The sequence below is a fragment of the Mastigoproctus giganteus genome, chromosome 8 (genome assembly GCF_048544385.1).
Source record: "Mastigoproctus giganteus isolate SK-2022 chromosome 8, ASM4854438v1, whole genome shotgun sequence".
Lineage (NCBI taxonomy): Eukaryota > Metazoa > Arthropoda > Arachnida > Uropygi > Thelyphonidae > Mastigoproctus > Mastigoproctus giganteus.
Genome location: NC_143582.1, coordinates 121,446,343 through 121,462,792, shown reverse-complemented (window position 1 = coordinate 121,462,792; position 16,450 = coordinate 121,446,343). Strand labels below are relative to the sequence as shown.

At 38.7% G+C, this 16,450-nt stretch overlaps 1 protein-coding gene across 2 annotated transcripts in view; it reads right to left on the bottom strand.

The window, feature by feature from the left end:
* Nucleotides 1–16,450, bottom strand: part of LOC150081790 (flavin reductase (NADPH)) — a 115,505-nt gene that overhangs the window by 43,993 nt on the left and 55,062 nt on the right. Inside the window, exon 3 of one of the 2 annotated variants that reach the window (XM_090379670.1) lies at nt 14,039–14,128. The exons of the other annotated variant lie outside the window; for it this stretch is intronic. Coding sequence (XP_090235796.1) covers nt 14,039–14,128 — 90 coding nt within the window. The remainder of the gene's footprint in view (nt 1–14,038; nt 14,129–16,450) is intronic. 2 annotated transcript variants of the gene reach the window in all.

The following is a 16,450-nucleotide window of genomic DNA, read 5'->3' as shown; positions in this document are numbered from 1 at the left end:
TAAGTAAACCATCGCAGATTAATTTCAAGGTGAGTACCGCTTTTTAAGCTTTCGCTATTCTTTTCTAGTCTAATAACACGGTACTTGAAGATTTCTAAAAAGTTCGTATTGGCAACTTACCCTTAATGCCATACTGCTACAATTTCTACAGTAATCTTCCATGTGCAACAGTATCAAAAGCTATTCTAAAATCCAGGTATATGATATCAAAATTATTTTTACATCCAGTTCCTTTGCGACCACATCATAGTAACCAATCAAATTTGTCAGACAAGACTTCCCTTAACAAACCCATGCTGTGTCTGAACTATAACGGCAGTTGTCTTGTTTAGATGATCCTGCATTGCTTTTTTAACCAATGACTCCATTATTTTTCCTATTGGGGATCTATTTGCAGATCTCCAGTCCATGGGAATCTCCCCCTGTGTCCAGGGAAGCTGTCATAATTATGGCTAACGGTTTGCTGTCTCATTTAATATAACTGGATAGATCCCATCCACTCCAGGTGCCTTTCTAATGTTCATTTTTCAAAAATTTTTTCCTCCCCTTTGCTCTAAGTTATTATATTAGCTCCCTGCCAGAGTTTAATAAACTTCTGACTTCCACTTCCCTACAGACTTCCTCATGTGTGAATGTAGATGCAAAAACTCATTGTTTGTCAGCTACCTCAGCAGGTTCATCAATATTCACACCGTCAATGTCAAGTGGACAAATCAGGCTCATCCCCTTCATTCTAGAGTTGACACGAGTAAAGAAATCTTTGTTGTTTTACTTTGCATCCTTTGCAAAGGATTTCTCATAATCTGCCTTTGCCTGCTTAATCTCCTATTTGGCTTGATTACAGACTTGATTATATCTACCATAGTCTATGTGTCACCTGATAATTTATATCCATCCCATGCATTTTTCTTCTGTGCCACGAGTCTTATTAGTTCATCTGCCATCCATTTAGGCTTGAACCTTCAAGGTTTAGGCCTAAATGGATGGCAGATGAACTAAAAAAACTGACATACCAACTAAGAAATACTGTTCAAGTATTACTTAAACAGTATTTCTTAGTTAGTATGAAAAGTCTAGTAGTTCTCAAGATTACTTCCTTGAATGCTTCCCATTAGTTGGCCCCACAGTATAGAATTTAAAAACTGTCTGAGACCACCATAGTTACCTTTACAAAAGCAAAAACGTTTCCCTTTACCACTGATGGTAAAGTACCATCACTACTATTATTACAGTAGTAATAACAGTAAAGGCATGTGATGTGCGAAAATTTTTTTTTTTCAAAAAAAAAAAAAAAAAAAAAATTTTGCACATCCATTTTCTCCAAAAGTTTCTCCAGTTTTTCCTTGAATTTGAGCTATCAACTTGCACAATTACAGATGAAAGTTTGTTCAGGCAATAAACTACATGCTGGCTAAAGGCAAATTTTTGCATATCTATTCTACAACTATCTTCCCTCAATTTGAATTTATGTCCTCTCAGGTTCTTAATCTGAGCAAATGAGAAGAATCCATCAGCATTGACCCTGCTGAAACCATTCAAGGCCTTGTACACCTCAATCAGATCACCTCACAGGTGCCTAGTCTCCACAGATGCTGCAATTTGCAGAATTAAATTAATAATTTCTTGGTAAGAGGACCAATTCATCCCCCCTTCACCAATCTTGTAGCTCTTCTCTGTACTTGCTGAAGCAACTCAAGGTGTGACCACTGACTTCTGCAAATGGATAATCACCTCCCTACTAGCAAAATTTCTGTATATCATTGACAACACCCCATGATCTGTTCTGACAGCCTGTCTGCACTGCTTAGAAAACTTCATATCTAACTGTACAAATACACCCAGGTCTTTAATTTTCTACCACTCTAATTGTAGTACCACACAGTTTGTGCATTTCTCTGGGGTTACTTCTACCCAATGCAGTACTTTGCATTTGTTAACGTTAAACTTCCATCTACCCAACTTTTCTAGATCCTGTTGCAGTAGCACATTGCCATTACTGTCATTAACAACTCAGCCAATCTTTGTATAATCTGCAAACTTGGATATTAAGCCTGGTATACCTTCATCAATATCATTGAATATACAAAACCAACAATAGGCCCAACATCAAACCCTGGGAGCCTCCAGTGATAACATTAGTCCATGAAGAGCAGCATCCATTGATTACCACTCTGCCTTCTCCCACTCAACCACCCTTTTATCCATTGTAGCAACTTGTCCTTGATACCATACTGCTCCAATTTGTACAGTATTAATGTTAAACTTCAGTTGCTCCTTCTCAGCCCATCTGCCCAGCTTTTCTAGATCCTGTTGCAGTAGTACACTGCCATTAGCATTAGTAGAAGCATTTGATGCAAGAAAGCAAGCTTATGCAGCATCAGCCAAAAAAAAACAAAAACACTTCCACTTCACCCCACTGTTTGTTCAAAATACCTGTCCAGCTGAGCGTTAAACTTATTTAGGCTATCAACTTCCACGACAAGGGATGGAAGTCTGTTCCACCAACCAACCACCCGCTGGCTAAAGGCAAATTTCCGCACGTCTATCCTACATCTGTCTTTCCTCAATTTGAATTTATGCCCTCTCAGGTGATTATTCTGAGAAAGAGGAAGAATTCCATCAGCATTGAGCATGCTCAAACCATTCAAGGCTTTATACACCTCTATCAGATCACCTCGCTGGTGTATAACACGTGTTTACACTACACGAATTCGATCATACACGATTTATAAATAGGGGAACGATATCTTATATAACACGAACCGAATTCGCTTATGCACGATTCGCCTTTGTGTTTACAAGAAATGGCAATCACCCCAACCGAATCCAACACGATAGGAATGAAGAGAAGATTCTGAAAATGTATTTATGTTTTTTATATCAGTGAAGGGGAAACACATTTCACCATAATAACGTAAAAGCCAACACAACTCCAGCTATCGGTATAATCGCAAATGCAATTAGATCGAGTTTACTACCAGTTTATAATAGATTCCACTGGCGGGAGGGAGGGCAACTGGAAATTGTTTTTATTGCTTTATGGTAGTAACCCCCAGAAATGTGCTTTAGTAAAATGTGAGCCAGTGAGGTGTTAATAGAGTGTCTCTGCCTTTACGGTGTAGTTTATTCAGTTGCTATACGCGCGCAGCTTTGTTTACGTGTATCAAGCATGCCTCCTCATTTTGTAATTGTGCTTTATTCCCTAAAAATGAGTAAAATACTTAAAAGGTGTGAAAAGGAAGCGTCCTGGTGATGACACTACAGATTCGGAGAGAAAAAGAAAAGCAATATCGATAAACAGAGGCGGACTGAGTCAAAAATTCTTACCCGGGAAAATTTATAGTGGTCTCATACTCTGGTTTATGGCCAAAATCACACGGGCCTCCAGCCCACCGGGGTTTCCCTGGTAAGGCTTATGGCCGTCCGCCTCTGTCGATTGAGAAAAAATATGAAATTGTGAAACGCTTTGAGCGAAATGTGATATTTCACGTGTACAGACCTAAATGAGGCAACGCCGAGAAGTAGAAAGAATGCAGAGAAAACAAAAACAACCCAAAGTGTAATTAAAATCCATTCCATTAAGACACAAAGAATTGGAAGAGATGGAACGCCTGTCATCTGTTTGGATAGAAAATAAAACAAAAAAACAAGTTTGCTTACGATATAAGCAAAAGCATTAGCAATATTTTATTACGTAATAGTCGTAATAAAATGCGTAAGTATTTTATTACAATTATTTATTGTGTTTGGTAATGTTTTGGTTACAAATGTGTGTTCAATCTTGGGTGGTCGGCACCTAACCCCATTTTTCCCATAGGGCCTGTTGTTTATATTGCACGATTTTGCATTGCACGAGGGTTTCTAGGAACGCAACTATCGTGCTATACGAGGACTGACTGTACTCTAGGTGTGGCCTGACCATTGCCTTATACAAGGGAATAATCACCTCCTTATCCCTGCTAGAAAAATTCCTATATATCATTGACAATACACCATGGGCTACTCTTGCAGCCCGTCTGCACTGCTGAGATTACTTCATATCTGCCTGCACAACCACCCCCCAGGTCCCTTTCATTCTCTACCACTGTCAGTGTAGTACCACAGAGTTGATACGTTGCTGTTTCCCATGTGTAGTACTTTACATTTGTCAATGTTAAACTTCATTTGCCACCTCTCAGCCCATCTGCTCAACCTTTCCAGATGCTGTTGCAGCAGCATAGTGTCAGTAGTGTCCTTGACAACCCTGCCTACCTTTGTATCGTCTGCAAACTTTGACATTAAGCTTGATATACCATCATCAATATCATTTATGAATACAGAAAACAATAATGGACCCAAACTGTCATTAACAACTCTGCAGATCTTCCGTGAGAACAATGAACAACTGTACAGAGAAATAAGTAGTTACATCTCTAAGTAAATCCTACATCATCAACACTGTGATCACTGCCATCTAGTGGTTCCTTTGCCTGCAGATTATTAATGCATGAAGATTCACTGCTGATAATCAGATTAAGAGTATTAGCATTAGCATATGATGCAAGAAAGCAAGCTTATTCAGCATCAGCCAAAAAAAAAAAAAAAAAAAACAACCACTACTCCCATTTCACCCCTCCGTTCATTTGAAATACCTGTCCAGCTGAACCTTAAATTTGTTTAGGCTATCAACTTCAACAACAAGTGATGGAAGTCTATTCCACAAACCAACTGCCCGCTGGATAAAGGCAAATTTCCACACATCTATCCGACATCCATTCCTCAATTTGAATTTATGCCCTCTCAGGTGATTATTCTGAGCAAGAGGAAGAATCCCATCTGCATTGAGCATGCTCAAGCCATTCAAAGCCTTATACACCTCTATCAGATCACCTCGCCGATGCCTAGTCTCCAGACTCTAATTTGCAAAACTTAAGCCTTTCTTCGTAAGGGCAACCCTTTGTTCCATTCACTAATCTTGTTGCCCTTCTCTGTACTCGTTCCAGCAGCTCTACATCCTTCTTGAAATGAGGCCTCCAGACCTGTATACAGTACTCAAGGTGTGGCCTGACCAATGCCTTATACAAGGGAATAATCACATCCCTATCCCTGCTAGAAAAATTCCTGTATATCATTGACAAGACACCATGAGCTACTCTTGCAGCTCATCTGCATTGCTCAGAGAACTTCATTTTCTGCCTGCACAATTACACCCAGGTCCTTTTCATTCTCTACCACTGTCAGCGTAGTACCACAGAGTTGATAAGTTGATCTGGGGTTACTGTTTCCCATATGTAGTACTTTACATTTGTCAATGTTAAACTTCATTTGCCACCTCTCAGCCCAACTGCTCAACCTTTCCAGATCCTGTTGCAGCAGCATAGCATCAGTAGTGTCCTTAACAACCCTGCCAACCTTTGTATTGTCTGCAAACTTGGACATTAAGCTTGATATACCATCATCAATATCATTTATAAATACAGAAAACAACAATGGACCCAACACTGAACCCTGAGGAACTCCACTAATAACATTAGTCCACATTGAGCAGTGTCCATTGATTACCACTCTGTCTTCTGCCACTCAACCATCCCTTTATCCATAGCAGCAATTTGTCTCCAATGCCACACTGCTCCAATTTGTGCAGCAGTCTGCCATGCACAACAGTATCAAAAGCCTTTCTAAGATCCAAATATATAATATCAAAGTTATTCCCTGCATCCAGTTCTTTTGTGACTACATCATAGTATCCAATCAAATTGGTCAGACAAGACCTGCCCTTAACAAAACCATGCTGTGTCTGAACTATAACAGAATTCTTGTCTAGATGATCCTGCAGTGCTTCTTTAACCAGTGCCCCCATTAATTTTCCTGGAACCGAAGTTAAACTAACAGGTCTATAATTACTTGTGTCAGCCTTCGATCCTCCTTTGTGAATTGGGATTACATTTGCACATCTCCAGTCTATGGGTACTTCCCCTGAGTCCAAAGAAGCTCTCATAATTATGGCTAGGGGGTTTGCTTACTTCCTTTGCTGCCTCCTTTAATATAACTGGATAGATCCCATCCACCCAGGGTGCTTTTTTATGTTTATCCTCAACAATTTCTCCTCCACTTTCCTCTCAGTTATTAGAAAATCATCTAGCTCACTGCCAATGTTTACTTCACCTATGACATTCCCCTTCCTGAATAACTCCTCATGTGTGAATGTAGATGCAAAATACTTGTATAGATTGTTAGCCACCTGAGCAGGATCCTCAACTGTTGAACCATCAACATCCAGTGGACCAATCTGATTCATCCCTTTCTTTCTTGAGTTTAAATAGGTAAAGAACTCTTTTCTGTTTTTCTTTGCATCCTTTGCCAAGGATTTCTCATAATCTGCCTTTGCTTGCCTAATCTCCTTTGTGACTTGGTTACAGACCAAGTTATATCTATCATAGGCTTCCATGTCACCCATTAATTTGTATGTATCCCATGCATTTTTCTTCTCTGCCGTATGTCTCATTAGTTCATCTGACAACCATTTAGGCCTGAACCTTGAACAATATTTCTTGGTTGGTATGTAAAGCCTGGTAGCGTCCAAGATTAGTTCCTTGAATACTTCCCATTTTGAATTTGCTGTTGGTAACATCATCAGTTGGTCCCACTGTATAGAATTTAAATACTGTCTCAGACCATCATAGTCACCTTTACGAAAGCAAAAACCCTTCCCTTTACCTCTGATGGTAGTTACCTCCTTGAGTAAATCCCACTTCAGCACACTGTGATCACTGCCACCCAGTGGTTCCTTTATCTGCAGATTCCTAATGCATGAAGAATCACTACTGATAATTAGATCAAGAGTATTACTCCCTCTACTTGCCTCCCGAACATGCTGGTGTAGAAAACAATCATCCAATAAATCCACAAAAGCCTTGCTAGTGTGTGTGAGTGACCAACCCACAAATTCCAGTCAATATCTGGGAAATTAAAATCCCCCATTATAAGACTCTCTGATTTACTGGCCCATTCTATTTCCCTGTACAGTATCTTATTATACTCATCAGAATCATTAGGCCTATAGCACATTCCTACTCTCAATTTTGATTTACCTATGCTTATGTCACACCAAACTGACTCGACACTGCCCTGTCCATCGATGTCGACTGGCTTCATTTCCTTGGATTTTATGTGTTTCTTAACTAATAGCATAACCCCTCTTCCCTTCCTATCCTGTCTATCTTTCTGTAGACGTTGTACTCCCCAAATTCCAGTTCTGCATTCCTTATATCTGTGTGACACCACGTCTCTGTATCCCAACAATATCTGCCTTTGATGTTTTGAGCAATACCTCAAATTCATCAAATTTATTTACTATACTTCTAGCATTGGTGCACACGCAAGTATACATGCACCTGTTTCTATTCTTAGCTACCCTAACACAACCCATGGGTATTATTCCCTCTAGTTGCTTCTGTAGAAAATAATCATCCGATAAATCCACAAAAGGCTTGCTAGTGTGCGAGTGGCCTACCCACAAGTTTCAGTCAATATCTAGGAAGTTAAAATCCTCAATTATAAGACAATCAGATTTACTGGCTCACTATTTCTCTGTACAGTTCTTCATTATACTCATCAATATTCTCCATAGTTAAGGGTGTTCCATAGGAATTTTTATAAATGAATAAAGATGTTCAATTTCATTCAATTCATAAATGAATAAAATTCATTTATTAATGACAATTTAATACTGTTGCCAAACTGATGATATGAAGGTATATAAAGCCATTTCCATAATTAAAAATGCATTAATCTGAGTACAGCTTAAATAAAGTCAATCAGTGGCTGAAGGAAAACAGATTCATAGTTAACCCAAACAAATATAGTGTAATTTCATATACAGATTTTCATGAAACAAGAGTAATAAAGTATAACTATGCCACAGCTGAACACCAACTTAAAGTCAGTGATGCTACTGACTTGGGTTTAACCATTTCAAATCATGGATACTATAAGAAGGGTATAAGAGGTGCAAGCTAAAAATTTCCAGACTGGATATGTTCACCGGTACACCACATGTAGTATAGCAGTGCACCATTAGATACCACTAAACTAATTCATTGGCAGTTAGTTTGGATCATTTGTACCAATAGAAATGTGTGCTTTTGTGAAAATGGTGTTTAAGTGTGTTTCTGTTGTCTTGCATTTTTGTAGTTGACTAAGATGGGAGACATTAAGGAACAGTGAATGTATCAAATTTTATCATAAACTTGGAAAAACAACTTCACAGATTTACAAAAGCATTTGGTGATGATGCTATGGATAGAACAAACTTTTCAATGATATTTGCATTTCCAATGCAGCCGGATTTCGGTTGAGGATTTTGAGCACTTAGGCCTTCCATCATCAAGTCAAATTGACGAAAATACTGAAAAATATTTTCGTCAATTTAAGACTGCTTCTACAGGGATGGGATACACTTAAATAGAAAGGGTGCAAGAATATTTGCTCATGCTATACAGGCAGTGTTAGGTGGGTCGGAAAACGGCTAGCTTGGGGGGGGGGATACACGGACTAATAGATTAACAGTAGCCACTGGCAGAGGCTACTGTTCCATGGCAATCCACTCTGTCATGGAATATTGTTCCCACATCTGGGATGGTACCCCCAAAACCTCTCTCAGCCTTCTTGATTCCATTCAGAAGAGGGCAGTTAGGTTAATTAATGATTCATCTCTAACAGAGTCTCTCCACTCGCTTTCTCATAGACGTACTGTTTCTGCTGCATGCCTCTTCTACAGATACTTCCATGGGCACTGTTCTTCTGAATTGGCTTCTATAATTCCTGCTCTCTCTTTCAAAACAGTCCGAACACATGCCGCCACCAGCCAACATCCATTTACTGTCCAACTTCAAATCCAGAGAACCAACTTTTCATCTTCCTCATTTATTCATTCAACTGCCGTTTTCTGGAACAACCTTCCTTCATACATATTTCCTGAAAATTACAATCTACAGAAGTTCAATGTCTACAGAATTCCAATGTCAAAAATATCTTCTCAACCTCCAACCCAAGCACGGTACTAAATACTATAGGTTCTAATACTTCTCGTGTTTGGGGTTCACATAAAAAAAAAAACAAAGCGATTCTTGCACTACTTCTATTGAAATGCAATTGAGCAGCAGCCTGGAAAGCAAGGCAATGGGAATTTCAAGGACTGCAGGGAGTCACAGTGGAACAAGTAAATACATGGGCTGTGTTAGGGTAACTAAGAGTAGAAACAGGTGCATGTATACTTGCATATACACCAATGCTAGGAGTATAGTTAATAAATTCGATGAGCCTGAAGTGCTAGTCAAGACATCAAAAACAGATATTGTTGGGATATGAGAGACATGGTGTCATACAGACATAAGCAGTGCAGAACTGGAATATGGGGAGTACAATGTATACAGAAAGGATAGATAGGACAGGAGGGGAGAAGGGGTTATACTGTTAGTTAAGAAACAAAATCTAAGGAAGTGCATCCAATTGATGTTGGTGGACAATGCAATGTTGAGTCTGTTTGGTGTGACATAAGCACTAGGAAAGGAAAAATGAGTAATTGTGTGTTATAGGCCTAATGAATCTGATGAGTACAATGAGCAATTGTGCAGAGAAATAGAGTGGGCCAGTAAATTAGAGCACCTTATAATGGGGGATTTTAATTTCCCGGATATTGACTGGAATTTATGGATTGGTCCCTCACACACTAGCAAGGCTTTTGTGGATTTATTGGATGACTGTTTTCTATATTAAAGGAGGCGGCAAAGGAAGTAAGCAAACCCTTAGCCATAATTATGAGAGCATGTTCAGGAAGCAACTAGAAGGAGTAATACTCTTGATCTGATTATCAGTAGTGATTCTTCAAGCATCAAGAATCTGAAGATAAAGGAACCACTAGGTAGCAGTGATCACAGTGTGCTGAAGTGGGATTTACTCAAAGAGGTAACTACCATCAAAGGTAAAGGGAAGGGTTTTTGCTTTCATAAAGGTGACTGCAGTGGTCTGAGACAGTATCTAAATTCTATACGGTGGAACCAACTGATGATGTTACCAACAGCAAATTCAAAATGGAAAGCATTCAAATAATCTCGGATGCTACTAAGCTTTTCATACCAACAAAGAAATATTGTTCAAGATTTAGGCATAAATGGATGTCAGATGAACTAATTAGACATGTGACAGAGAAGACAAATGCATGGGATACATATAAATTAACATGTGACACAGAAGCCTATGATAGATATAAGTGGTCTGTAATCAAGTTACAAAGGAGGTTAGGCAGGTGAAGGCCGATTACGAGAAATCTTTGGCAAAGGATGCAAAGAAAAGCAGCAAAGAGTTCTTTACTTACATAAACTCTAGAAGGAAGGGAATGAATCAGATAGGTCCACTTGATATCGATGGTTCAACTGTTGATGACCCTGCTCAGGTAGCTAACAAACTAAATTAATATTCTGCATCGACATTCAAACATGACGAGTTATTCCAGGAGGGGAATGCAAGAGATGTATTAAACTCTGGCAGTACGCTAGATAATCTTGAAATAACTGAGAGCAAAGTGAAGGAGAAATTGTTGAAGATAAACACAAGAAAGGCACCTGGGGTGGATGGAATCTATCCAGTTATATTAAAGGAGGTGGCAAAGGAAGTAAGCAAACCCTTAGCCATAATTATGAGAGCTTCCCTGAACTCAGAGGAGGTACCCATGGACTGGAGATGTGCAAATGTGACCCCAGTTCACAAAGGAGAATCAAAGGGAGACACAGATAATTACAGACCTGTTAGTTTAACTTTTGTTCCAGGGAGATTAATGGAGGCACTGGATAAAGAAGCATTGCAGGATCATATAGACAAGACTTCAGTTATAGCTCGGACACAGCATGGGTTTGTTAATGAGAAGTCTTGTCTGACTAATTTGATTGGATACTATCATGTAGTCACAAAGGAACTGGATGCAAAGAATAACTTTGATATCATATATTTGGATCTTAGAAAAGCCTTTGATACTGTTGCACATGGAAGACTGCTGCACAAATTGGAGAAGTGTGGCATTGGAGGAAAATTGCTGCTAGGGATAAAGGGGTGGTTGAGGGGGAGAAGACAGGGAGTGGTAATCAATAGACACTGTTCATCGTGGAACAATGTTATTAGTGGAGTCCCTCAGGGTTCGGTGTTGGGTCCATTATTGTTTTCTGTATTTATAAATAATATTGATGATGGTATATCAAGCTTAATGTCCTAGTTTGTAGACGATACAAAGGTTGGCAGGGTTGTTAAGGACACTACTGACACTATGCTGCTGCAACAGGATCTGGAAAGTTTGAGCAGATGGGCTGGAAAATGAAGTTTAACATTGACAAATGTAAATTACTACATATGGGAAACAGCAACACCAGAGCAACGTATCAACTCTGTGGTACTACACTGACAGTGGTAGAAAATGAAAAGGTCCTGGGGGTAATTGTGCAGGCAAATATGAAGTTCTTTGAGCCATGCAGACAGGCTGCAAGAGTAGCTCATGGTGTCTTGTCAATGATATACAGGAATTTTTCTAGCAGTGATGAGGTGATTATATAAGGCAATGGTCAGGCCACACCTCGAGTACTGTATTCAGGTCTGAAGGTCTCATTTCAAGAAGGGGGAAGAGCTGCTGGAACGAGTACAGAGAAGGGCAACAAGATTAGTGAATGGAACAAAGGTTGCTCTTACGAAGGAAGGCTTAAGTTTTGCAAATTAGTTTCTGGAGACTAGGTTCGTGCGAGGTGATCTGATTGAGGTATATAAAGCCTTGAATGGTTTGAGCATGGTCAATCCTTTTGCTCAGAATAATCACCTGAGAGGGCATAAATTCAAATTGAGGAAAGACAGATGTAGGATAGATGTGTGGAAATTTGCCTTTAGCCAGCAGGTAGTTGGTTGGTGGAACAGACTTCCATCCCTTGTTGTGGAAGTTGATAGCCTAAATAAATTTAAGGCTCAGCTGGACAGGTATTTCGAATGAACAGAGTGGTGATGTGGAAGTTGTTTTTTTTTTTTTGGCTGATGCTGCATAAGCTTGCTTTCTTGCATCATATGCCTCTACTAATGCTAATATTTATCATTTTTGCATACAGAATTTTTTTTAATGTAATAGGATACCTCTACCTTTAATGGGTCAAACCCCTTCCTTTTTAAATATCTGCATAGAGCAAGAAATTTCATTTCTTAAAAAAATAGCATGCAATCAATGTAAAGCCTAGGAAAATTAACTGGTATTCCAAGGAAAAGTTTGCATACACAAACAAACTTCAGCTACTTATGTAGCTACTTAAATGACCACCATTTTTCACTGCTGAGTGAAAGTGGTATATGATGGTTAGTTGGTTAGTTAGTTATTTGGTTTTTAGGAGCATTAGCAACTAAGGCCATATTGCTCAGGGATATTGCTCAGTGGTCATCATTCCCTGACCTTTCCGCATCCTCAGTATTTGGTGGTGACGGGCTCAAACCCCGGTCTAATCAAGAAGCGTGTGCTACGCACTGCTGTGCCTTCCCACCTGGCTACGAAGGTGCCAAGGTATATGATGGCACATGAAAATTGTCATTGTTGTATTTTGGTTTTTAGGAGCATTAGCAACTAAGGCCATATTGCTCCAGGGATATGAAGTGGTTATTCCCTGACCTTTCCGCATCCTCCGTATTTGGTGGTCACAGGTTCGAACCCCAGTCTAATCAAGAAGTGTGTGCTACGCACTGCTGCTCCTGCCCACCTTGCTATGGAGACACCAATTGTCATTGTCTTTCAGTAAAAAAGCTGAGCACTGCTGTCACTGATGCAGTTATGAAAGTAATGTTAAGCATAACCTAGTATTTTTATTGAATATACAGGGTGTCCACAAGCCTGTGGATAGGGTACATGAGACAAATCTGAAGACATTTTCAAGTGACAGAGGATAACAAAAATGTGTGTGCCACAATGGAATGGCACATAATTACAAAACTAATTATAGAGAAATTTACCAACAAAATTTATTTTATCCACTTGGTTTTGCTGTTGATTAATGGCTTCTGTATGAGCTGTTACTTGTGATGTTTCAATTCTGTTACCTTGACATGTTAAGATCATGACATATCTTTTTTTTTGGCTACTGCTAATTATTATTATTAGCCATATGGTGCAAGGAAGCATGAGACTTATGCCGCACCAGCCAAAAAAAAAAAAAAAAAAAAATTCTGAATTACTATGAGAGAGAAGTAGAAAGGAATCACCAAGAAAAAGATTGACCAGCTCAAGACCCTGGGTGTGCGAAGCCCATACTCACCAGATGTGAGCCCCTGGGCTTAATAAAAGCTTGCTTCCTTGCAAGATATGCCACTATTAATGCTAATAGGGTACCAGGCCTCTGATATTTACAATAGCCAGGTGGAGAGGGATCCCACACCATGTTCAATAATAAAATTATTTCCATATTTACATCTGATTGTGGAGTATCATCCCAGGGCTATTGTCAGAAATCGGGAAGAGGTGAGTCTCAGTTAACTGCTGTCTATGAAGACTGAAACTGACATCTCCACTGATGATGGGAAATTTCATGATGTTTGGTGGAGATTAATCTCACTAAAGAAATTGTTTAGGTTATGGTTAAATGTAAAGTGACACTAAAGAAATTTCAAAAAGACTAGGCAAATGTCACCAAAGTAATTACCAAACTATTTCACTTCACAGCAATGGGTTTTATTAGAATCTGAGAGACTGAAGTTTGATTATTAGCAAATCACCCATTAATATCATACATCAGTGTGACTGATGGCAGTAAACAAAGGTAAAAAAAAAAAATCTGTGTGCAGCTGAACTTTTTGTAGAAAAGTTTCAGATTTAAGAATTCTGTGAGTGATGTTAGCAAATGCACTGCTCAGGAAGTCAAAAAAAAAGAGAGGTTTGACTCAATTAGAACTGATTATTGCATTATTATAATTACATAATTTATCTAATTTAAGTTAACAACATAGTTCACAGAACTAATGAACGTAGTTTTCAAAACAAATGAACACTCACCAGATATACAACAGGATACACGAGTGATTCCATGCATTTTCATTGCTCCTAATATATGTTTGGACCCTTCTGACATAACTGTTGTTGGACCTAAAATTTTGGATTGATAGCATAACAAAAAAACAACAAAAAAAAAAAAAAAAAAAATTTCTAATAGAGTAAAAATAATATTATCTTAGAAAATAAATAAATAAAAACATGCTACAACATGCAAACTAAAACCATAAAGCAATGAATTTAACATTATGATAAATGTGTGTTATTAATAGCATAACCCCAACAAATGTTCTCTTTAAAAGTAGCCACCCCATGAAAATGTACTTTAACCAATTATCCTGCTGTTGACTAAAATATCTCTAGAACTTCTCTTAAAATAGACTACAAAACACCACCACATTTTTTTTAAGTGTCATTAATACTAGAAAATCTTTTCTTCTTTTCGTAAGTTTTCTTTTATTTAAGAAAGAAGTTGCAGAGGCCAAATCTGATGAATAAGATGAATGGTGATGTTACAAGATCTCCTTTTGTGGCAAAATCAGCTTACAGAGGGTGCACGGTAACCTAGTGAATTGTGATGGTTCACTTTTACATTTGAGTGTTTCCAGGACCTAAATTTAATGCATGGGGATAGTAACTATTCCTTGCCCACATTTTGCAGTGTCTTAAAAAAAAAAAAAAAAAAAGATTTTTCATAATCATATTTGGACTAATCAATTTTCAGAGGTAACACTTAACTCTGTACATCAAATTGGGAGAGAAATGAGTGTTTGTCATGCACAGATTAATAATTTTAGCAGTAACCTGATGAAACTGTCATTCTATCACATCCTCAATGCTGATATTTGCTTATATTTTAGGCATACAGATTAGTCATGTAATCAAATCACAACTTTCCACATTTTTTCTTAATTTTTTCTATTCTGGTACTCTTTTAAAGTAATACAGTTTTGATTGGATTCTATTATGGTGTGCAGACCACACAAACCCTGTTGACATGTTTAGTGCAGGTGTTGCTATTTTTATTTTCTAATTTTGTAAAGAAATTTTCTACTTTCAAAATTAATAGATCAACAAACAAAATTTGAAATGGTAGTGCTTAATGTGAGTCTGCCCAATTAAGCATACAACTTGCAAAGTCAACCTCAAGATAAAGACTAGCATGGCATTGACTAAGCTGTGCCACCTCTGCCCCCCAGTGTTTATATCCTAAGTTCATCTTTACTAACTGGTGAGTTGCTACAGTTGGTCATTACATTTGGCATCAGGGTATGTCTGCCAGGGGCAAAGGTTGATGACGTTGTAGAGCGAATATCATCTTTTAAGGGCACAAAAGGTGATATAGTTGTACACGTTGGCACTAATAATATTAAGAATAGGAGACCGGCAGAATTACTTAACAAGTACAGGTCACTGTTGAACAAAAGCCGAGAATTAGGGTTGAATTTGAAACAGTCTGCAATTCTGCCCAGACACGATAGGAGGGAGTATATGATGAGAGCCTTGTCGATCAATTCGGCCCTGGAAAGATTATGCAAGGCTCAAGGGGTAGAATTTTTTTCAGCCTGGACTGTACTTGTTAACAGGAGAGATTGCTTCTACAGGGATGGGATACACTTAAATAGAAAGGGTGCAAGAATATTTGCTGATGCTATCGAGGCAGTGTTAGGTGGGTCGGAAAACTGCTAGCTTGGGGGGAGACAAAGACCAATAGATTGACAGTAGCCACTGGCAGAGGTGAAAGAGATTCTTGCACTGCTTCTATTAGAATGAGCAGAAGCCTGGAAAACAAGATGCATGGCATTTCAGAAACAGCTGGGAGCCATTGCGGTACAAGTAAACACATGGGTTGTGTTAGGGTAGCTAACAATAGAAACAGGTGCAGGTATACTTGCGTGTACACCAATGCTAGGAGTTTAGTAAATAAATTTGATGAATTTGAGGTATTGCTCAAAACATCAAAGGCAGATATTGTTGGGATATCAGAGACGTGGTGTCACACAGATATAAGGGATGCAGAACTGCAATTTGGGGAGTACAACGTCTACAGAAAGGATAGACAGGATAGGAAGGGGGGAGGGGTTATGCTATTAGTTAAGAAACACATAAAAACCAAGGAAGTGAAGCCAGTCGACATCGCTGGACAGTGCAGTGTTGAGTCAGTTTGGTGTGACATAAGCATTGGGAGATCAAAATTGAGAGTAGGAGTGTGCTATAGGCCTAATGACTCTGATGAGTATAATAAGGAACTGTACAGGGAAATAGAGTGGGCCAGTAAATCAGAGAGTCTTATAATGGAAGATTTTAATTTCCCAGATATTGACTGGAATTTGGGGGCTGGTTACTCACACACACTAGCAGGGCTTTTGTGGATTTATTGGATGATTGTTTTCTACATCAGCATGTTCGGGAGGC